This window comes from Natrix helvetica (assembly GCF_964273705.1).
Source record: "Natrix helvetica genome assembly, chromosome: 4".
Lineage (NCBI taxonomy): Eukaryota > Metazoa > Chordata > Lepidosauria > Squamata > Natricidae > Natrix > Natrix helvetica.
The window spans coordinates 126,340,024-126,363,147 of NC_138550.1; the positions used below are offsets into that span (position 1 = coordinate 126,340,024).

Sequence of the window (23,124 nt, forward strand, 5' to 3'; positions counted from 1 at the left end):
GCACAATAACACCAGGCATCATGTAGCCACCTCAGCTATTCTCAAGACCATCCAGAAGAGCCAGTATTTTATTGTCTTCTGGATGAGGCTATTCCATAGGGTAGGAACTCCTACAATGAAGGTTACCCTCAAAGTTTCTGGTGAGATTTCTTAGGGATTGAATTCTCACCTACTGGATCTCACTGGATGGATAGAGTCTACCTGGAGAATATAGTCTTACAGAAATGCAATATGTAACATGGATATGAAATAGACCAAATAAAAGAGAAGGTGGAGTTGCACTATATATAAGAAATAATTACCTCTCTACAGAAATAGAGCACAACAATGATGAGAACCATCTTGAACGCATTTGGGTCAATATTAAAGGTTGGTGGGGAAATGACATTGCCATAGGTCTATACTACAGACCACACAACCAAGCAGAAGAAGTAGGTGAACTTTTTGCTAGTCAGCTAAATAAGGTATGTAGGAAGCACACCACAATAGTAGTGGGGGATTTTAACTACCCTGACATCAACTGGGAAACAAACTGGGAAGATCCAACAGGTTCCTAACCTAGCAGACAACTTTGTTTCCCAAAAAGTAGAGAAGGGAACAAGGGGATCAGCCATATTGGACTTAATTCTCACTAACAGAGAGGGAATGATAGAAGGTGTTAAAGCCACAGGAACCCTGGGGGCAAATGACCATGCAATATTGGAATTCAACATTATGCAAACACAAGTAGTAGAACAAAGTAAAACTAGAGTCTTGGACTTTAAGAGAGCTAATTTCAATAAACTTAGAGAGAGCTTGGGAAAAATTCCATGGATGAGAATCCTCAAGGGAAAAACAACTCAAGAAGCTTGGGAAATTTTGAAAAATGAGATTATAAAAGCCCAATCTAGCACAATACCATTAAGAAGAAAAATAACAGCTCCCAAAAGAAACCAGCATGGCTGCATAAAGAATTATCTGACAAATTGAAAGACAAAAAAGATAAGTATAAAAAGTGGAAAGGGAGGGACAAATCACCAGGACCGGATGGATTGCACTCCAGGGTTCTGAAGGAACTGGCAGACAAGATCTCAGAACCACTGAACTATATCTTTCAGAAATCCTGGAGCACCGGGGAACTACCAGAGGACTGAAAAAGAGCTGATGTGGTTCCCATCTTCAAAAAAAAAAAAAAGGAAAAAAAAAAGATCCAGGAAACTACAGACCTATCAGTACCAGGAAAGGTTCTGGAAAAGACAAGCAACGAATTAGCGAACACCTAGAACAAACAAAGTAATAGCCAAAAGCCAACATGAGTTTGTCAAAAACAGATCATGCCAGACTAATCTTATTGCATTCTTTGATAATGTGACAAAATTAGTGGACCAGAGGAATGCCGTCAATATACTTTACTTGGACTTCTTGACAAACTTAAACATTGGGCACTATCTAATAAAATGAAATTCAATGGTGAAAAGAGTAAGGTTCTACATTTAGGCAACAAAAACGAAATGCACAGATACAGTATAGGTGGTACCTTGCTCAACAGTAGTAACTATGAAAGGGATCTTGGAGTCCTAGTGGACAACCATTTAAATATGAGCCAGCAGTGTGCAGCAGCTGCCAAAAAAGCCAACACAGTTCTAGGCGGCATCAACAGAGGGATAGAATCAAGATCACGTGAAGTGTTAATACCACTTTATAATGCCTTGGTAAGACCACACTTGGAATACTGCATTCAGTTTTGGTCACCACGATGTAGAAAAGATGTGGAGACTCTAGAAAGAGTGCAGAGAAGAACAACAAAGATCATTAGGAGACTGGAGACTAAAACACGAAGAACGGTTGCAGGAACTGGATATGTCTAGTTTAATAGAAAGAAAGACTAGGGGAGACATGATAGCAGTGTTCCAATATCAAAGGGGTTGCCACAAAGAAGAGGGAGTCAAACTATTTTCCAAAGCACCTGAGGGTAGAACAAGAAGCAATGGGTGGAAACTAATCAAGGAGAGAAGCAACTTAGAACTGAGGAGAAATTCCCTGACAGAACAATTAATCAATGGAACAGCTTGCCTCCAGAAGTTGTGAATGCCCCAACACTGGAAATCTTTAAGAAGATGTTGGATAGCCATTTGTCTGATGTTTCCTGCCTAGGCAGGGGGTTGGACTAGAAGACCTCCAAGGTCCCTTCCAACTCTGCTATTGTATTGTATCGTATTGATATACCAAGGTGAACATGAGGGCTACTGCATTCTGGAGCTTCTCTTACTCTTTTGTCACCTACAAAGCTATCATAAACATTGTCAATCTATGTATCCCCATTTTTGTACGTATACCAACCTACATATATAACAGCAATTAATATTTTTGACATATCACTTATTCATAATTAAACCTATAAATTCACTAAACAGGATCAGACCATTGTCAATTTTTTGTAGTTTTCCCCTTTCTCTTGGTTTTGTAAAAGACATCAGTTTTTTTTTCTTCAATGTCATACATTCTAGCTCAGGGCTGTCAAACTCCTGGCCCATGGGTTGGAGGAGTCACGCGCTGGCCACACCCATACCCAGTTTAGTGAAGGGGCAAAAATTCCTGATACATCATGTGACACCACTGTGACAATGTGAGTTTGACACGCCTGTTCTAGTTCTTTTTCTATTCGCTCCTATTACATCTGAAACTGTGATGCCATCGGTCAGCTCATATGCTTTCATTGCTGCCATCAAGCATGGTCTCGTCAGCTGATGCTTTCAAATAATGTTTTTAGTAAGAAAGGAGTAGAATTAAGTACCTTAGTCATACTTATGCCATAGGCATTATTCTTTGCTAAGAATCGAAACAGTATGAGCTACTTTTTGGCACATTTTTGCCCTTAAACTACAAGCACAACCAAAGCCCAAATATGCTCACACTATTCTATGCAAACTAAGATCTCTAATCTAGTGAATACCTTGCAAATAAACATTCAAATGTGCTATAGAGATTAAAGTGTTGTGCTAGAACTAAAGGGTCCCAGGTTTAACAATTTAATGAATCATTTCACCACGAGTCAAAGTTACAGCAGCTTCAAGAAAAAAATGAGTTCTGACCTCACTTATTTGCTCAATATTTGACCATTGTATCACTCTTGCAGTCATATGATTGCAATTTTGGCACTTGGCAACCAGATCACAACTGGTTTCAGCATCCTTCGGTCACATGATTTGGAACCTTAGTTGCCAATTTCTGTTAAAAAAACATCCATTGGGGAAGCTGGGTTCACTTAATGACCAGATGATTTGCTTAATGACCACAGTGATTTGCTTAATAAACACTGTAAATGCTGTCATCAAATCAGTTCTGACTTGACTTATCACTATAGTGTCTTATGACAGAAATTCTGGTGTCAATTGTGGTTGTAAATCGAGGACTAACTATAGAGAATACACATGGGGGAAACTACAGGATCAATTGTCTCCCACAAGCAAATAGAGCAGGGCACCTGAGGAATCTTATCTCATTTGAGACGCTAAATATTTCCTAGTTTGAAAATATCTTCATTTGCATGTTTTTCTCTGCACAAAGATTATAAAGTCCTCCAGTGCCATCTGTTGATGACAGTGAAAAGTGCAGGCAAATCAGATGGGAGAGGAATGCCTGAATAAACTAAAGGATTAGGAAGACAAATCATATTAGGGGAAGAAAAGCACATCCATTATTGAGAAATCCATACTCTTTTATTAGAAGAACCAAGCAAGATGCCTAACAATCAAGATGGGGGAATAAGTGTTATAAGCCAGGATGATGAATTTTTTAAAGAAAAATGCTTATTTCTAATTTCCTGCTAAAAGTAATCAAAGAATGCACAGAATAACAATATCAGTATATGCAACTTAAAAGTAAGAGTGTGGTAAAAGAATGGAAAGAATTGTGTTTTGATACTTAACTATAATAATTCTTTGCAGTTTTATTGACAAACTGCAATCTAAAACACCTGAACAACATTGTAAGAAAAAAATGTTTCTTGCCTGGGGGCACTGATGGACTTCTTGTTGCTTAAGGAAAACTGGGACTAAGCTTGCTAAGATTCTTTAAACGTTTCTGAACTGGAATGATGGTGAAAATGAGGCTGGATTTGGCAAACTATTTTCACATTTCAGCAATGAAGAATGAGCTATTACACCTGTGTATATTTAGTTCCCAACTGTTTTTTTCCCAGTTGCAATGTATGGCTGTGAAAGTTGGACCATAAGGAAGGCTGAGCACCAAAGAATGGAGGCCTTTGAACTATGGTGCTGGAGAAGCCTCCAGTGAGTCCCCTGGACTTCAAGACGATCAAACTAGTCAGTCCTAGAGGAGGTCAACCCTGACTGCTCTTTAGAAGGCCAGATCCTGAAGATGAAGCTCAAATAATTTGGCCGCCTAATGAGAAGGAAGGATTCACTGGAGAAGAGCCTAATGCTGGGAAAGTTGAGGGCAAAAGAAGAATGGGATGACAGAGAATGAGGTGGCTGGATGGAGTCACTGAAGCAGTTGGTGTGAGCTTTAATGGACTATGGGGGATGGTAGAGGACAGGAAGGCCTGGAGGAACGTTGTCCATGGGGTTGTGATGGATCGGACATGACTTTGTGACTAACAACAACATATTTAGTTCAAATGTGGCCACAATGTACAACAAAACAAGCTGAATGTTACCCATAAATAATATACAGGGTATCTCAAAAGCAAAAGGTTGGACCTCTCAAAAGTTCTCATTAGAATACATAATGAAATTTAAACCAGTTTGCTTTTGTTGAATTTTTTTCTTAAATAAGTTGTCTCAGGGTTAATAGAGTGACTTTGCAGTATGGTACACATGCTATTTAGAATGTAGGATTGTTATGCAAAAAGGAAACAAAATAGAGGAGTAGAATCAAACGAAGTCATTTTTTTTTTAGTGGAGGTTTTCCTACTTGTCTCTGGCTTCTCAGGATAAGTCACTGAATCAGTTTTAAAACCTAGATTCCATTATCCTAAACAATAACTAATTAACTTTTATGGACTTCTTGCCTCAAAGCCACTAATTAACCCCATGATATTTTTTGCAACTGATATGGAATTGCTTCTTCTCCCCCACCCCTCTTTTTTAAAGAACAGATTGGGATCAATGGTTGGTGATGGGGATCATTGGAACAGCAATCGGAATTCTAGGTTTCCTGACTCACCAAATAATTGATTACCTCATCAGATTAAAATGGGGCTTGGTGGAAGACTATCTTCAGGTAAAAGAAAATTATACAATATAGCTTTTATTACAAAGTTAAACTCAACTGAAATGTTCTTGACTGATAGTAGGATTATGCTACATTCGTTATCTTTCTTTCTGCTCAAGTATTGAATATAATTGCCTTTAATTGTGGCTGGGTCACATCAAGATAAGATTTGTTTTATTTTGTTTAGTGTATTATGCCACAGCTACTACAGCCCATAAATGAAATTTGGCATGTTTTGGAGTGTTTTGCAAATCTAGCCAAATAGGACTTACCCATCAACATGCTTAAGCAAAGTATGGCTTGGTAAGATAATATTTATAGGTCCAATCACTGCATAAGGCATACTTTCTTTTCACACAATTATCCATTTTTATAAAAAGGACTTTGTCCCAGTTTGCTTAAATAAAAATTCAGTGAGGTCATTTTCCTGTTTACTTAATACTAGGTGAGTTTTTTCAGCCCCCAAATGAGGACAACTAATGATAAATGTCAGTTTAGAATATAATATTTTGTCGGCCAAGTGTGATTAGACACACAAGGAATTTGTCTCAGGTGGAAAGTTTGGTAATAGCCTGTGATTTCCAAATGAGTCACAACTAATTTTGATAGGGTTTGTACCAGTGGTGGGTTTCAAATTTTTTTAGAACCTCTTCTGTAGGTGTGGCCTGCTTTGTGAGAGTGGCTTGTCGGCCATGTGACCGGGTGGGAGTGGCTTGCCAGCCATGTGACCGGGTAGGAGTGGCTTGCCAGCCATGTGACTGGGTAGGGGTGGCCAACTTGTAAAATGTGGTGAAACTCACTTAACAACGCTCTTGCTTAGCAACCAAAATGTTGGCTCAGAAACTCTGGCATTTGAAGCACGCAAGTCTTAAAGTTGTTAAGTTACAAGAGTCTTGCACCCCTAACCCTTTAGAAAAAAAACCCCAGGGGTGTTCAAACTTGACAGCTTTAAGACTTGTGGACTTCAACTCCCAGAATTCCTCCTCCAGTCATGTTGGCTCAGGAACTTTGGCATTGAAGTGTGCAAGTCTTAAAGCTGTCAAGTTACAAGACCCTTGCACCCCTGACCCTTTAGAAAAAAACCCCGGGGTGTTCAAACTTGACAGCTTTAAGACTTGTGGACTTCAACTCCCAGAATTCCTCCTCTCGCTCTTCATCTTGATGATGTGTGGAAGGGCAGTGGGAGGGAGCTGGAACCGGTTCTAAACGGCACTGTAGATTTTTGGAACCTCTTCTATAGAAGAGGTTAGAACTGGCAAGAAACTCCCCACCCCCATGGTTTGTACATTTACATGTTGTAATCCATAAGGTGACTTCTTTGTTTCTGACTTTTGTTGTCTGCATATGAACATATGCTTATTTGAGTGAACCAGGGACAGTTTTAGAAGCAGCCATATGAGTTATTTTCAAAGGTTTGCATGCAACTATATCCGGGCCATATAAATCTGGATAACACTAAATGGCAAGCAAAAGGTAATAAAGCAACACACATGTACACACAAGGGAAGAAAGATAATATGGGGGCAGAGGTTCTGTAAGGGGATATTAAAAAAGTTAAAATAGATTATGTGATGAAAAGAGAGTTGGAGCTTTGATCATGCATTCACAGTATTTTGACACCTTCCCCCTGTCACAGAGAGTGGGGCAGTGGCACCTAATATGCCTTAGAAACCTGCTAAGATGAATAGAAGAACTTAGGTCCAATTATCCAGTTGGAGTTCTTTCTTCCACACAGTGATTAAAGCAACCCTATGCAATATATCAGGTCCTACTTAGCAATTCTTCCCATTTTTCTTCAAGCTTGCTCATTGAATCTAATAAAGCAAATTATGCTTCTTTGTCTATTTTTTTTGGGGGGGGGGAGGATTTACATAATTGAAAAACGTCAGCTAGCCTTAGAGACCTGTTGCTGCCCATGTAAAGTAGCATTCTTCAGTTCCAGGTTTTCTTTTATTAATATTGAGAGTCAGATCAAAGGGAAGTGCTGAATGCCTGAAGTCGAGCAGCCTATAAGAAATCTGCATATCATTGAATGTGTTGACAACAAGGACACAGTTGTCAGCAGAGGAAGCCTGATGAATATGTAGTTCTGCACATCTGGTCTTTATTTTAACCTTGAAAATGAAAGCAAAGGAAAGCTTTAACCAATACCTATAAGAGCAGCAGCCAGAAGAAACAAAAGGCATTTGTCTTTGTGCCATTGGATTTGGCCATAATCAAAAACATGATAGGACTTACTTCAGCTGTTTTTGTCCTACTGGTGCTCTGAGACTGAAGGCAAACATGTCCAATATTTTCTTCGGTTACCCTGCAAGTTTTTAATTGCCACACTTCCAATTATCATAGAAATTACTTTTCAACCATGTTGTTCTGTTAAACTTGCCTACTGAATCCTGTAATTCAGTGCAGCTTTCAGAGACAAACCCCTTTGGGTCTTCAATAAAGTATCAGGCTTTGCAGAATATTCTTTTCTCAATAGTTTATCACATCCTTGCCCAATCTCAACTACAACTTCCTTAATTTCCAATCAAAAAGTCCACTGGTCATGACAGACTATGGCCTTTAAGGAGGATGGAGTCATGGTCCTCAATGTATCCAGAATATTGCCTGATCTTGGACCTAAGCCTACTTTTTATATTATTCCATCACTTTTTTGTGTGTTTCATTCTTAAAGTATTAGAATAGACAGTTCTAGTGATTCATTCTGATTATATGCTTGTTTCAGTGAAATCTGCAATAGATTATTCATACCACAAAGCAGATAATGGAGATAAAATTGGATTAATACATACATATGATGCCCATCTCATTTCCTTTTCCAGTCTATTTTCACTTCCCTGATATAGTACTTCTGGTAGCTTTCTATATATTTTGTTGTTTGATCCAAACTTTTGAACTCTGAGATTCTAAAAGTGCAAAATAGAGCACTGTAAAAAAATAAGCATGTTTTCTTTTTAGGTATGAAAATTTAGAATTAATAGCCGATGTCTTAAAACTACATGAGCAATAACGCATTTATTGCTGTTTACCATATTTTCTGATGCTGTACTATCTACTCTTAAAATCTATCCTAAAGGGCTGATAGACCCACAAAAGCAGATTTTTTTTAAAGCATTGAAAAAGCTATACTTTCTGTGTAAGACCTGCAGAATTCAGCAAATACACAAGCCTTGATTTATTGCTAACAATGCAGAAGATCCTTTTAAAAAATCAAGTGTGTGGTACAAGTAAAAGTCTGTTTTTATGTTGATAAATGAAAACTCTGAATATAAATAGTCTGAGAAATATAGCTGAGATATAAAATTATGGTCAGTGGCATTTTAATATCTTGCCATTCTGGAACTCCAGCATAAAAAGGGTGTTTAAAACTGCATTTCAAAAGTGCATTTCAAACTATCCAGAGTTGCTGGATGTTTGAGGGCCTATCAATAAAATAAATAAATAAATATGCAACTCTTCTAAGTCTCTTTGCTCTTAAATGTTTCTCATGTCTTCTTGGATGTAGAGGACACCTATGTTGGGTTTTTACCTGTTTGGTCTCAGATTCTTAGCTTCTAGCTTTTGCAGCTTCACAATTCATTCTTAGTTTTCTACCACTAAACAGTCAGTGACAATATGGTCAATACCTTTCTTTTTTTGTCCTTTTCATTCCTAGCGTTTTCTCACAAATGCAGGATCAGCTCCCACCCCCCATGATTAATTTTTAAAAAAGAATTTTATTGGTTTTTAAACATTTAAAGGGAAAGGTAAAAGGGGACATAGAAAATTTTGGCAGCTCCCGTGCTAGTGGTAGAAATCCCTCCAAATCTCACAATTTTTACAATGTTAAAGTCAACGTATAAAAGATAAGCAAAAACAGAATCTTGTTCTACAACATTATATCAACCATGTGTTCAATCATCTCTTTTTTTGTCACTGTCTAGTATATCAACAATTACAATAATATTTCAAATGCATTTATTTTTGTGACCTGAGCCTTTTCGATATTGCTCCCTCCTCCCTGTCCCCAGATGGAGCCACATCCCCTCCCTACTTCATATCTTGTACATTACTACCTTTTTCACTACCTCCTATATTTTTGTCCTCTAGGAGAGAACTGTGTTTTTAATGAAGGCTTCTTCCTCCCCCACTGTATTAATTCTAATTCTGTTTCCCTCCCAAAAGATCAACATTCTCTCTGGCAATAACCATCTAAACCAAACTCCTTTATTATATAATTTCTTTGATAAGGAGGAGTACTTCCTCCTTTTCTCTCTTATTTTTTTCGGAATTTGCTTAAGAATGGTAATTTCTTTGTCTTTATATTTTAGTGGTCCCCCCCTTTGAGCCCCTAGCACCTCATCCCTCATGGTCCTCCTAAGAAATTTAACATGTACCTCCCTTGGAACATTATGTGTTCTAGCATATGCTGAATTAATCCTGTAAACCAGATCCATATCCCACCACAACTGTTCTTTGTCTCTCTTAATATATTCTGCTAAAATTGTACTCATGATATCCTTAAGATCTTCATTTTCTGTCTCTGGTAGGTTCTGGAATCAGAGAAAAAAGGACATTCTTTCAAGTTCTATCTTTGCCATAAAATTTTCCAATTCTAAATTCCCCTTCCGGACTGCCTTAACCTCCTCCCCCAGCCCAGCCGCCCCCTCCTCCAACACATTAATTCTTTGTTTGTTTTCTGTTATATGGTGTTGTACACCTCTGAGTTCTTCTTTGAGGTCTGTCACCTCCTTTTTCAACTCATTTTGACCCCTCATAATTTCCTGAAACATTTGGGTAACGGATAAGTCTTTTGAGCTCTTTCCAGTCCCTTCTTGTTGTAACAATGAAGTAATTTTTGTCTGATGCATACTTGGGCTGGAAGTGGCAGATGTGGGAGCTGAGAATGACTTGCCCGTTGGTGGTTTTTGGGGCCCCATTTATCTGAGTTCAGAGATGGTATAAATCTTTTACAAAAGAAATGGCGTCAGTTGAGTGCGCAGCTCTGCCGATCAAAGGAGGCAGGCAAATCCGAAAGTGAAAAGTTTCCATCGCAGTCCCAAGGCACGGAGGCACACCAGAAAGGGGAAAATCAAATAATCAAAATCCAGGAAGACCTTATAACAGGAGAGGTCCAGGGGTCCTTCAGGGGGGTAATAGTACAATGCCAGAGATTTTTTCAAAGGTAGTTTCAAAAGGCAGACTTCATTTGTAAGTACAAAAACGAAGACGGAGGGGAACCATCATGGCTCCTCCTTTCACAGGGGGAAGAACAAAGATTTCCATAAAGTTTTTTTTTTTTCCCTTAAGAAAACAGCTCAGCAATCACCTCTTGCAGTTGTGATATGAATCTTTCTCACATAGTTAATACAGGTGACAAGTCAGCCTTTATTCTCTCTCCATTCCGATATAGAGAGAGATAATTCAAATGCCGCTTTATCTGAGGGAGGTAAAGAGAAAGAGAAACCCCACTCTAATCTTCCAGCTTCAAATAGATTGAACACGAACTTACAATAGTCTGCTGCTTATCCATTCATGATAATTAAGGAGATTAGGACGGATCTCTTGCCACCCGCATTGCAGACGCTCCTCCTTAATTAACTCCTTCCTCCTGGAGCCCATTCAGCGAAAGGGCAGAAAGCCAAATGCTGTTCCATGCCCCCCCTCCGTTCCTCGGCTCCTGGGGCGAGGCTGGAAACACCCACGCCTGCTGCCGCCGAATCCGGGGGGTTCCAGCAAGCCTCCCTGCGGCAGGTGGCCCCTCCGAGACCCCCTGTGCTCCTAAAAGGAGCCCACCAGAGAGACGAACATCGGCCAACAACGTCCGTCGCCTTCAGTGACTGGAAATGATCTCCCCCCCCTTGATTAATTGATTATTGATCCATTGGTTGTGGAGAGAACTGATTGACCAGCTTGTCAACTGAGTTGTCCAGCCAGCTCTCATGCTTAAGGTGGAGATTAGAAGTCACAATCTTCTGGGTACTAGTCAGGTGCTTTAATTACTAAACAAAGCTAGCTCTCAATACCTTCCTTTCTTTTGTAGGGGAAAATGTCCAGGAGCATTGCAAAGCTGACTGCTGTCCTCTACTGTTAATATAGGAAGTGCTGTTCTTAATTCCGAGGCCTATCTTTGGGTCTTATATTGAGTCCACTAATATTCTGGGTCAAAATAGAGATGGTGATTATTAGCAAATGTCTGATCAAAGACAAATAACATAAATCATGGCAAAGCATCATGAGTGCAGACAGGGATGTTCACAGGGTTCAGATTATTTGGATCCAAAACAGAGGATGCCTTCAAAGATATCACTCAATATAAATACCAAAATATGACGTGCAATGTAGCAATAAAGCATCTACAGACCAAGAAGAGTTTTTAAGATTTGGGCTGTGAATAATTGTTAATGCTAAGAAATTGTAAAGAATAGGTTTTTTTTTTGGTACCAAAGACTTAGAGAAGATTTTAGCCCATAAGTTTTTTTTTGTGTGTTTTACGTTATCAGGATTCTGTTAAAACGTTGAATCTACTACTAGTCATATGTAAAGAAACCTGAGAAAATTATGGAAATGTTTCCAAGACTGAGGTAAATACCACTTAAACTTGTGAAGTGGTAGATTCAGGCTTATATATCTGGTCTTCCTGATTTACTACAGAGTACCCACATGTTTGCAATTTACAGTCAAAAGATCTGGCCTGAAGCTACAGCAGGAAATTTGTGGTAGCTTGCTGAACCATTTCATCTTGGAGGCATCTTTGACATTTAGCCACAAGTGAATCTAACCTCAATATCATGACATTTTTGCAGAAGCATGGGAGTCAATTTACTTGTGATGGGCACTCCAGACATCTTGACTCCAACACAAACAAAAGCAAAAAAAAAGTTGGAAGATGGAACAATATTTTGCTGAAGATATAAAGTAGAAAATATCTTGTATGGGCTTCTGTGATGATGATTTTATAAAGTACTCACTAATGATCAATGAGTTGGATGGAAATTGTCACAATTTTACTCAAATCAATGGGATTTATTTCAGAATGTGTACCAAAGTTCTGCTCTCAATATGACCCAGCCTATATTAAATCAGTTGAGTGTTAGTATAAAGTTGGCAATAGAAATATTTGTTTAGTTGGAATTATAATTATATTATTATTATATTATAGATGTAGCTGAATTACAAGATAATTTGCAAAGTCAGGAACACTGTGATTGACTATTATTGTAGGAACAAATTATTAAGTCAGTACCTTTCCAAATTAAAGTAAATGAACATTACGGTATATACTAAATATATGCAATATGTGTAACATTCAGAAGCTACTATTTTTAGCTTAAGCCAATTTAGTATGCATTTATTTAAAAATAAATGTATAAATCTAAATAGATAAAATACCAAAGATGGCTTTCTGCTTGTGTGAATGCATATAAATCCACTGCTTTATTATATTTTTATTATAGGGCTTGGAGGCTAATGAGATGGCTTATTAGATGAAACAGGGACTGCTATATGTGGGGGGGGGGGAGAAGGAATTCTTCATATTTTATTAATTGATAAAAATAGCACTAGACATTGGCAGAGATGCAGTGAATGTTATACAAATAAACATATGCTTAGCCTCAACACATAAACCGTTGACATCAGCAGTTGTACCTTTGTTTTGAGCTAGCAATTCACTATTGTTATGTGGATTTGATTGTGAACAAAAATATGTCTGAAGGTGAGGGATGAAAGTCAAGAGCATTATTATAGATGTTCATGACTATGATACTTCTATTTGCTGATACCAGTTAGACAATGATGTTTCTGTGGACTGGTTGAACCCTTCAAGCTGAGTTGGAAAGATAATTTAGGTCAGTGGTTCTCAACCTTCCCAATGCCACGACCCTTTAATACAGTTCCTTATGTTGTGGTGATCCCCAACCATAAAATTGGTGTCTCGGTTCCTAAGACCATCGAAAATATGTGTTTTCCGATGGTCTTAGGCAACCCCTGTGAAAGGGTCATTCGACCCCCAAAGGGGTCCCGACCCACAAGTTGAGAATCACTGATTTAGGTAGTCAACTCCAAAGTCTGCTCAGTGCAGGCAGATTAAAAACTCCAGCAAAAGGAAGATTGATCGGCAATACTGTTGATTTGTTTCATTATTAGTATTTTTTCTGAAAACTTCTTTCTGAAAAATTGAGACCTTTTTGTATTCTGAGATGATAAAGCACAGGTTATGGTTTCTTTTGTGTGCTACTGTTTAAGATACATGAAGAATGATTTTATATTCCCCTGTACTCATATTGTTGGAGATTAGACTATCTCTTTGCACCTACAAGCCTATTTAACCACTAGAGCCAATGACAAGCCACTAATAAGGATGTTCACTATTCCTACATTCAATTCTCTCCTGTTCTTTTGTTAATAAATTTCTTAAGCAATAAGGCAATTTCCTTTCTCTTTCCTCCCTCCCTTTATCACACTTTAATATATATTTATTAATTAAATTTATATGCTGCCCATCTCACTATTGAAACAACTGTGGATAAAATATAGTGTACACAGAAGTGAAGGCTTTCTGGGTTCATATACTTCTTAATAGATCAAAGTTTCAAGTACAAGATATGCATATCTGTTGCTATTAATTGATAGCTGGGATAAGCCTGCACTCTGGGCAGATAAAACAATACTCAGTTTGAAGATGAGCATTTTTAATGGAATGTCCTGTTACTTAATTATTCAGGATTCTTCTGCTTTTGTACAGGAGCATACTCTTTAACAAGGATTCATGCTGAATTCAGATCTCCAACATATATTTTCCCCAAGCTAAAATATACCCATTTCAGTGACGTGCGGTCAGTAAAGGCAAGGGAGGCAGGGCCTCACCTCTCTTCATGGAATAATAGTATATAATATTATATACTATATATATATAATATTATATACATCCGTCTGGCCGCGCCTGGGAGCTGCGGAGGCAGAAATGTTGTCGGCGCCTCTGGATGACGAACCAGTCGCTTGCTTTCATCATCGGGAGGCCGACAACATTTCTGCCTCCGCATCTCCCGGGCGCGGATGGACGAAGGTAGCCAGAATGGCGCCGAAGCAGTCCGGCGAGCGAGCGAGGCAGCGAGCGAGGCAGTGAGCGAGGCAGCGAGATCTTCGGTCACTCGTCCACCGGACTGCCTCGGCGCCATTCTGGCTACCTTCGTCCATCCGCGCCCGGGAGATGCGGAGGCAGAAATGTTATCGGCCTCCCGATGAGGAAAGCAAGCGACTGGTTCGTCATCTGGAGGCGCCGACAACATTTCTGCCTCCGCTTCTCCCGGGCGTGGATGGACGAAGGTAGCCAGAATGGCGCCGAAGCAGTCCGGCGAGCGAGCGAGCGAGCGAGGCAGCGAGCGAGGCAGCGAGCGAGGCAGCGAGATCTTCGGTCACTCGTCCACCGGACTGCCTCGGCGCCATTCTGGCTACCTTCGTCCATCCGCGCTCGGGAGATGCGGAGGCAGAAATGTTATCGGCCTCCCGATGACGAAAGCAAGCGACTGGTTCGTCATCTGGAGGCGCCGACAACATTTCTGCCTCCACGTCTCCCGGGCACGGATGGACGAAGGTAGCCAGAATGGCGCCGAAGCAGTCCGGCGAGCGAGCGAGCGAGGCAGCGAGATCTTCGGTCACTCGTCCACCGGACTGCTTCGGCGCCATTCTGGCTACCTTCGTCCATCCGCGCCCGGGAGATGCGGAGGCAGAAATGTTATCGGCCTCCCGATGACGAAAGCAAGCGACTGGTTCGTCATCTGGAGGCGCCGACAACATTTCTGCCTCCGCGTCTCCCGGGCGCGGATGGACGAAGGTAGCCAGAATGGCGCCGAAGCAGTCCGGCGAGCGAGCGAGCGAGGCAGCGAGCGAGGCAGCGAGATCTTCGGTCACTCATCCACCGGACTGCCTCGGCGCCATTCTGGCTACCTTCGTCCATCTGCGCCCGGGAGATGCGGAGGCAGAAATGTTATCGGCCTCCCGATGACGAAAGCAAGCGACTGGTTCATCATCTGGAGGCGCCGACAACATTTCTGCCTCCGCATCTCCCGGGCGCGGATGGACGAAGGTAGCCAGAATGGCGCCGAAGCAGTCCGGCGAGCGAGCGAGCGACGCAGCTTGATCTTCGGTCGCTTCCAGAGCCGGAGCGGGATGGAGCAGCCACCGCCTTGGAAGTGAGTCGCGCGGACGGAGCTTTGGGGCTGAGGAGAGAGGCAGGGACGGAGGGAGTGGGGGGAGAGGAGCCGCCCCCCTCACTCCCCAGGCAATGGGGAAAGCTTTCCCGAAATGGGGGGGGTGTCGCGGGAAATAAAAAGGGCGCGCGCTGGGGGGACGACGAAGGAGGCTTTGGTGTGCCTTAGAGGCGGGCGGGCAAGCAACGAAAGGAGCAGCGAGGGCGGGCGGTGGCTGCAGGCGGCAAGGCTTGAGCGGGGTGAAAGGGACTGGTGCCGGTGGAGGAAGCAATGCTACACCGCGGTCCCCTTAATGTTCACTCAGGAAGGCGGAGAATGAGACCACGTGGTCTGCACACGTGGTCCCATTCCCCGCCTTCCTGATGACATCACCAGCCTCCCCAGCCATAACCCTCACCGCACGGCACTGACCCATTTCCATTCCTCTGATCCATTGAGATATTTTTTTTCCATATGATAAAGGCAGTATGTAGATCATAGGCAGTATGTAGATCAAATAAATCTTAGGAGGTCATACAATGTTTTAACAGAATATGTAGAGCAAATGATTGTGATAAGAGTTATAACATTCCTCTTTCGCTTACCATGTATTTGTAAAATGGACAGAAAGGCAACTTTCACATCACCTGGATTTACATGTTGGGAATTGGACTTGCAATGATCATCTTATCATCAGGATTAGTTGTGGTAAGTGTTAAATACCTTACTTAACAATCTGAAACAATTTCTGAAAGATGGGAAATGTTTCCTTATAGTGAAAAAAATGAAACTCCAGTACAAATGACTAAGAACTCATTATTTATGCTACCATACTTTAGAAAGCAACATTTTAAACGTTAACATTATGATGGACAATGCCCTATTCTTAAACTAATTTATCACTGGGGCTCTCATATTTGGGCTGCAAAAATCTGCATGATCATGAGACCATAACAATATCATTTTATATGAATATTTGATTTGGGAACTTACTTGTTTCTACCACTCAGCCAGTTTCTAAAGTAACCTATGATTTTACCAAAATTCTACTTTACACACCCATACCCACACCCCACAGAGATGGGGGGAGGGGGAGGGAAGGAGGTTTGGTAGAACTGTTCGCTGATTCCCAAACCCATGCAATCCACTAGTTAGTTTATTTCTGACTGAGCATTGTTAAGATATTATAACTTCTAAGATTCCTTGAGACCAAACATAAACACTGCATTCAGTTCTGGTCGCCACGATGTAAAAAAGATGTGGAGACTCTAGAAAGAGTGCAGAGAAGAGCAACAAAGATGATTAGGGGACTGGAGACTAAAACATATGAAGAACGGTTGCAGGAACTAGGTATGTCTAGCTTAAGAGAAAGAAGGACTAGGGGAGACATGATAGCAGTGTTCCAATATCTCAGGGGTTGCCACAAAGAAGAGGGAGTCAAGCTATTCTCCAAGGCACCTGTGGACAGAACAAGAAGCAATGGGTGGAAACTAATCAAGGAGAGAAGCAACTTAGAACTGAGGAGAAACTTCCTGACAGTTAGAACAATTAATCAGCGGAACAGCTTGCCTCCAGAAGTTGTGAATGCCCCAACACTGGAAGTCTTTAAGAAGATGGTGGATAACCATTTGTCTGGAACGGTATAGGGTTTCCTGCCTAGGCAGGGGGTTGGACTAGAAGACCTCCAAGGTCCCTTCCAACTCTACTATTGTATTATTGTATAATTTAAATGCCTGGAATGCACAACCTGACACTGTGGTTTCTTCCCCCAAGCCCCCAAAACTTTAACATTAGACTGTCTACTGTTAACCTCACCCCATTTCTAAGAGGTCTTTAAGGGGCATGCATAAGCACACCAGCATGCCAACCTTCCCTGTCCTAATATTCCTTTGTCTTCGTATTCATTTCATGTATTCATAATCATGTCCATACTTATATCTGTTATCTAATTCATGCTTGACGAAATAAATAAATAAATAAAACAAGTAAGCTTCTGATTAGAGCAACAAAAACTTAGATTTAACTATGAATACGATAACTACAGTAATATTCTTCCTTTTTTTGTAGTTCTTTTGTCCAACAGGTGCCCCAAGTGGATTGCCTGAAGTCATTGGTTTTCTGAATGGAGCTTCAATTCAGAAAATTTTTAATATTAGAACTTTTGCCGGAACATTTGGCTCTTGTGTTCTAGCTGTAGCATCTGGACTCTTCTGTGGACCAGAAGGGCCTATGATTCATTTGGGGTAAATAATTTATGCTTTTAAAATTACATACTGGTAGAAAAATAAAGCATTGCTGCATTAATTAAACAGATTCTACTGCATGAATCTACACAAAAGGTAGAATATCAGGGCCCTAATTTTCTCATACAACATGTCGAATAAGGCAAAATGCCCATTCTAATGAAGTGCAGGTCATAGTAATGAAAAATAACTAGGTTTTACTAATTAAGTAAGGTTCTATAAATTTTCTAACAAACACAGAATGTGGTGCAACCCCATAAACATTTATCATATTTAATGGATACAAATTGAGAAATAAGTGGAGAGTAAAATAAAAACTTGGATGAGGAAGAAATAGAATGGAAAGAATCAGATGAATGAAGAAAAGTATGTTATGCTGCAGTTTTTACCATAAATTCCACTTCTAAATTGTGAATGAATATATAATCATTAATCTGAAAATTATAAATAACTCTATAACTTGGTCTGGGGTATATTGTTTTTAATTTCATGAAAATTTATAAGGAGACTCACGCTTGCAAATGTTTTTTCTAGGGCAAACATAGGATATGGATTGAGCCATTTCAGACCCAAGATTCTTAGAATTTATTTTCCTTCCATCATCAGATTTTGGAATACAGCTGACAGGTATGGGAATTTATTAACTCTGTGCTTCTAAATTGTTCCTGAAATAAAATAAGGACTGCCTCAGGGTAGATCATGGAATGTATAAGAATGAAAATATCAGATGAGTAGTGGACTAAGGAAATGCTGTGGATTTAGCATTTGCATGTGTACTTAGACTTTAATAATGCATTTGATAAAGTTGGTCATAGCCTCCTTTTTGACAAATTGCAATAATGAAGGATGCAGGATCCCATTACCAAATTGATTTGCAGTTGGCTGAAGAACTGTAGCCAGTCTGGGATTCTTATGCCCATGCAGAGGATGATATGTAATGAGATGCCTCAGAATTCTTTCCTAGGTCCAATATTCTTCACAGTCTAAAAAAATAATATAGATGAGGGGAATAGAACTCAATTTGCCGATGATATAAAGCTGGGGGTATTGCTAACATCCCAAAAGAGTGGCTTAATGTTCAAAAGGACCTTGATATATTTGAACATTGGGCTTCAGTCAACAAAGTGTTCTTCAATTATAAATATAAGGTTCTGTACTCAGGAAAACACATAACCACAAAGAGAAGACAGAGGGTATATCTGACCATGAGAGCTATTAAGTAGTGGAACAGCCTGCCTTCTGAAGTAGGTGCTCTATCACTCTTAAAAACAAACAAACAACTGGATATTCATTTTGTCTGGAAATTTCTTGAACTGGGCAAGGACTTGGATTAGAAGATCACTAAAGTTCCTTCCAAGCCTAGACAATGTTCATATGACATATTTGTAACAGAATGCACAAACATTTCATTTGGGGATAAATAAGACTCCATAACTTTCAAATGAATATACACAGTACAACTATCCCATCTTCACCACAACAATTCAATGGTGGCATCTAGATACTATCTTCTATTTCTAATTCCAACTCTACTTCTCTTTATTTATTAACATAAAACATTCCAGAAGTGAAAGTTGGACTTATTGTCACCTGTCTTTGGAGGTTGGTTGCAGTGGTTGTAATGATTATGAATCTCAAAAGATGTGCTATGAACATTTGGGACCATCTTTCTTCAATATCTTTACATTCCCACTGCAGAAAAGAGCAGTGAGCTGTTTATACAATACATGAGCAACTTCACTTTTCCAGTGGTATCTGCAGAGGGAGGGGACTGACAAAGAAGTCAAGATAATGGCCACAACTGTCCAATCATAGCCATACACCTATGAGTGTTGAACACAAAAAAGGATCAGGGCTTCAGTTGTGTGGTTGTGATCACCATCTTAAGTTTTTGTTACCATATGCTTATATCTATTACAAATAAGCATACATTGGAAGACTGGGTTGCACTAGAGATCTTCAGTCTGAAATTCTCCAAAGCTGTAGCCTCAATTTACAACCAGAATTATCTATGAGACAACAAGATGGAGAAAGATTGTATAATATATGTGAAAGCAACACATCAATTTAGAATGATTTTTTTAATTGGGGAAAGAAAATTAGAGACATTAGAGAGATCAATTAATGCTATACTTTTGGGCACAGTATTTCTGGAATATAGATAGCACAAAAATATGATAACATTGCCAAGCCAAATGCATAAAAGACTATAAGAATTTAATTTTCTGGAGTTGATTTTTGATTGTCTTCTGTCATGAACTGACATAGTGGCTGGCTTATCATACTACAGGTCAGATGTGAAAATTTTCTATTCATACAGGATTTTACATGAATATAACTTGCATAAAATACTAAATTTGTATGAAGTAACAAACTTTCAAGGTATTTGGATGTGATAAATTAGCAGTTCTTGGAGTATGAATATGAGTTCAAACCCTATCTTTTATCTGTAAAATGATGGCATTTGCAAATCCATGGTATACCCAGAAAGTTTTATTTTAAACAAAATGCTAGTGTTATTGTTCACGTCAAGCTCAGATTTTGGAAAGGGTTGAAGGATCAGATTCTATTGCTTTAAAACAGTGATTATGAAAATATGTAAATAACATCCAAACCTTTGACCATACTGTTTGTTGTATCTCCAAACAAAAAGCTATTACAAGTTATCTGTGGCCCAAGGACAACTTGACAGCCCAAATAAACAAAATACATTTTGTCTTTTAACTGGCTTCAGCAATTTGTGAAAGGAATATGGGATGTGTTTCTTAAGCTGTTACTTATGGAAAACATTTGGGCCATGACCAATAATGTAGATTTCAGAAATATATTTTTACATTCACTTAAGACCATGGAACCTTCATTCTACCTGATCTGCATTACAGCCAACACACTGGGTTCTGAACCTTTCTTCACAAAAAACCTTGATATGATTCAATTTGACAAACCAATTCTAAACAATATTGTTTTTGTGTTAGCTGTAACCTACTTAAATATTGGGACTCAACCTAACTGTAATATGTACCTACATAAAGTAGATGGTTTGGAGTTAATATTTGGATTGAGACGTCCCGTTTTATGAAGTGCACAATTGTTTTATCATGTAATTTAATCCTATAGAGTATTTTTTAAAAAAGAATTCTTTCTCATCTTTGTTACAGAAGGAATTTTGTTACAGCTGGTGCAGGAGCAGCACTTGCCTCTGTTTTCCATGCTCCTGTGGGTGGACTTTTATTTACATTAGAGGAGGTGGCCTCTTTCTGGGATATCAAATTGGCCTGGCAAACATTCTTCTGTTGCTTGATGGCTGCTTTCACTTCAGATTTACTATCCTCTTCTCTCTATGGGTTTGTATACAGGGGTCAATTTGGATTTTTCAAAGCTGAGAAGAGGATTTTATTTTGGGTATGTATTAAGTTGATACCAAATCAAATAATGTCAACTCCCATATTTCTGAGGAGCAGTTAAAAACAAACTATTTTATCGATAACATCCCCCTTTATCTGGGGTTGTTTAGGACTATAGTTAAAATATAAAAATAAAATTGTCAACAGGTATCAAGTAATTGCAAATTTGCATCCTAGGTTATAGGGGAGTTCTGAACGCTACTGAGTTGAGATATGCTTTGCTGAATTTATTTTGGGAACCATCACCAATATGCATGTCCTGGAACTAACTTGACTAGTTGACTCTTTTGATTGAGAACTCTGGATTATTTAATCCCTTTCAATATACGTTCAAGCCTGATTCTGGAACCGAACTGGCATTAGTCACACTTTTAGCTAATCTTAGGTGGGAGTTGTACATTCATCCTTGTTTGGCGGGATTTCTTAGCAGCCTTCAATACTACTAATCATGGTTCCTTCTGGATCAACTTTGGGGATTGAGGGTGATTGGCAATGTATTGTGCTGGGTTCCCCTTCTATCTCCAGGGTTGATATCAGTCAGTGGTGACTGGGAAAGGGAGAGGTCCCAAGTATGTGAGGTGCTGCAGGCTTCAGTGCTTTTTCTGCTCCTATTCAACATTTACATGAAACCACTGGGTGAGCTCATCCATTGCCAAGGGCTGACGTATCATTAGTATGTTGATGATACCTAATTATACACCTCTGTCTAGGCAAACTAAGTGTGCTTTTGATTTCTTATCCCAGAGCCTGGAAGCTGTGAGTCTCTGGACAGGGAACAACAGGCTTCAACTGAATTTTGGCAAGAATAAGAGGTTCTGGGTTTTGGGGCCTGCCATTTCTAGAACTATGACATCATTGGTGATAGATGGGATGGACACAAATTTGGGGTGTTCTTCTAGACTTGCAAATCCTATTTAAAGAGCAGGTGGAAATAATGGGTATGAGGGCCTTAGAATAGTTTTGTGTTATGTGCCATTGCACCCATTCCTGGATCAAGAGGCTCTGCTTGTGGTTACTCATACTCTGTTCATCTTCTGGGTGAACTACTGTAATGTGCTCTACATGGGGTCACCATTGAAGCGTATCCAGAAACTTCAGCTGTGCAGAACATGGCAGTGTGGGCAGTTATTTGTGTCCCTAGAACAGAGCACTTTACATTTCTGCTCTATGAGCTGCATTGATTACTAGTGTGCTTCCAGATCCATAATTCAAGGTGCTGGTTTTTACCTTTAAAGCCCTTCATGACATGGGGTTAAGTCATTTAATATAGTACCTGTTACCAATTAGATCTGCTCATTCCATCATATCTGGCAAAAGAGGTATGTTGTGGATCTCACTTGCAAGGAGCTAGTCTGGCAGGATCCGGGAGATGAGGTTTTTTCTGCCATAGTGTCCGTCTTATCATCCCCTTTGAAGTGAGGTTGGCTACATCCCTGTTAATTTTCCATAAGTCCCTCAAAATTTGGTTGTGCCATCAGATCTGGGAGTTTAAAGGGAATGGTGAGATGTTAAGGTGGCTCCACTGTTAATACCTGTTGCTTTCTCCTTGCCTTTAATTATAACTTTAATATTTTTATTTGTTTTTATATCACTGTTTTATAGGAATTTATTTATTGTACACCACCCAGAGTCATGTTTTATGAGATGTGGTCATACATAAATGAGGAATGAATGCATGAATGAATGCATGAATGAATGAAAGAACGAGCGAATGAATGAATGAATGAATGAATGAATGAATGAATGAATGAATGAATGAATTAGAAATGCCATGTAGCAAACTAATGAAGAATTTATGTGTGCATATTGAATTTTGGCAGGGTAGCCAACTCAACCATTGGAGAATAGGCTGTAGATGACACTCCATTTTCTGTTGGGCAGTTTTAGAGTGTTTTTAAGTTGAAGCTTTATTTTTAATAAGTACCCTAAGCACATTACAAAAGTAGTAATTTCTAACAGAAAAGCAGCAGTTAATTTATTTACTTCCTTTGCACGTTTTCTCCATTCACCAAAAGAACAAAACAAAATGAAAGAGAAAACCTATCAGAATATTTATTGCCTTTTTAAAAGATAGCTTTGTGACTTCTCTTCCAG

The 23,124-nt window shown here is 39.5% G+C and overlaps 1 protein-coding gene across 1 annotated transcript in view; it reads left to right on the plus strand.

Annotated features, from left to right (window-relative positions):
* Positions 1-23,124, plus strand: part of LOC309392194 (chloride channel protein C-like) — a gene marked incomplete at its 5' end in the record, with an annotated part of 87,013 nt that overhangs the window by 2,759 nt on the left and 61,130 nt on the right. The window contains 5 exons of the mRNA XM_081953194.1: positions 5,094-5,223; positions 16,011-16,091; positions 17,451-17,626; positions 18,161-18,253; positions 20,785-21,028. Of these exons, the coding sequence (XP_081809320.1) occupies positions 5,094-5,223; positions 16,011-16,091; positions 17,451-17,626; positions 18,161-18,253; positions 20,785-21,028 (724 nt within the window). The remainder of the gene's footprint in view (positions 1-5,093; positions 5,224-16,010; positions 16,092-17,450; positions 17,627-18,160; positions 18,254-20,784; positions 21,029-23,124) is intronic.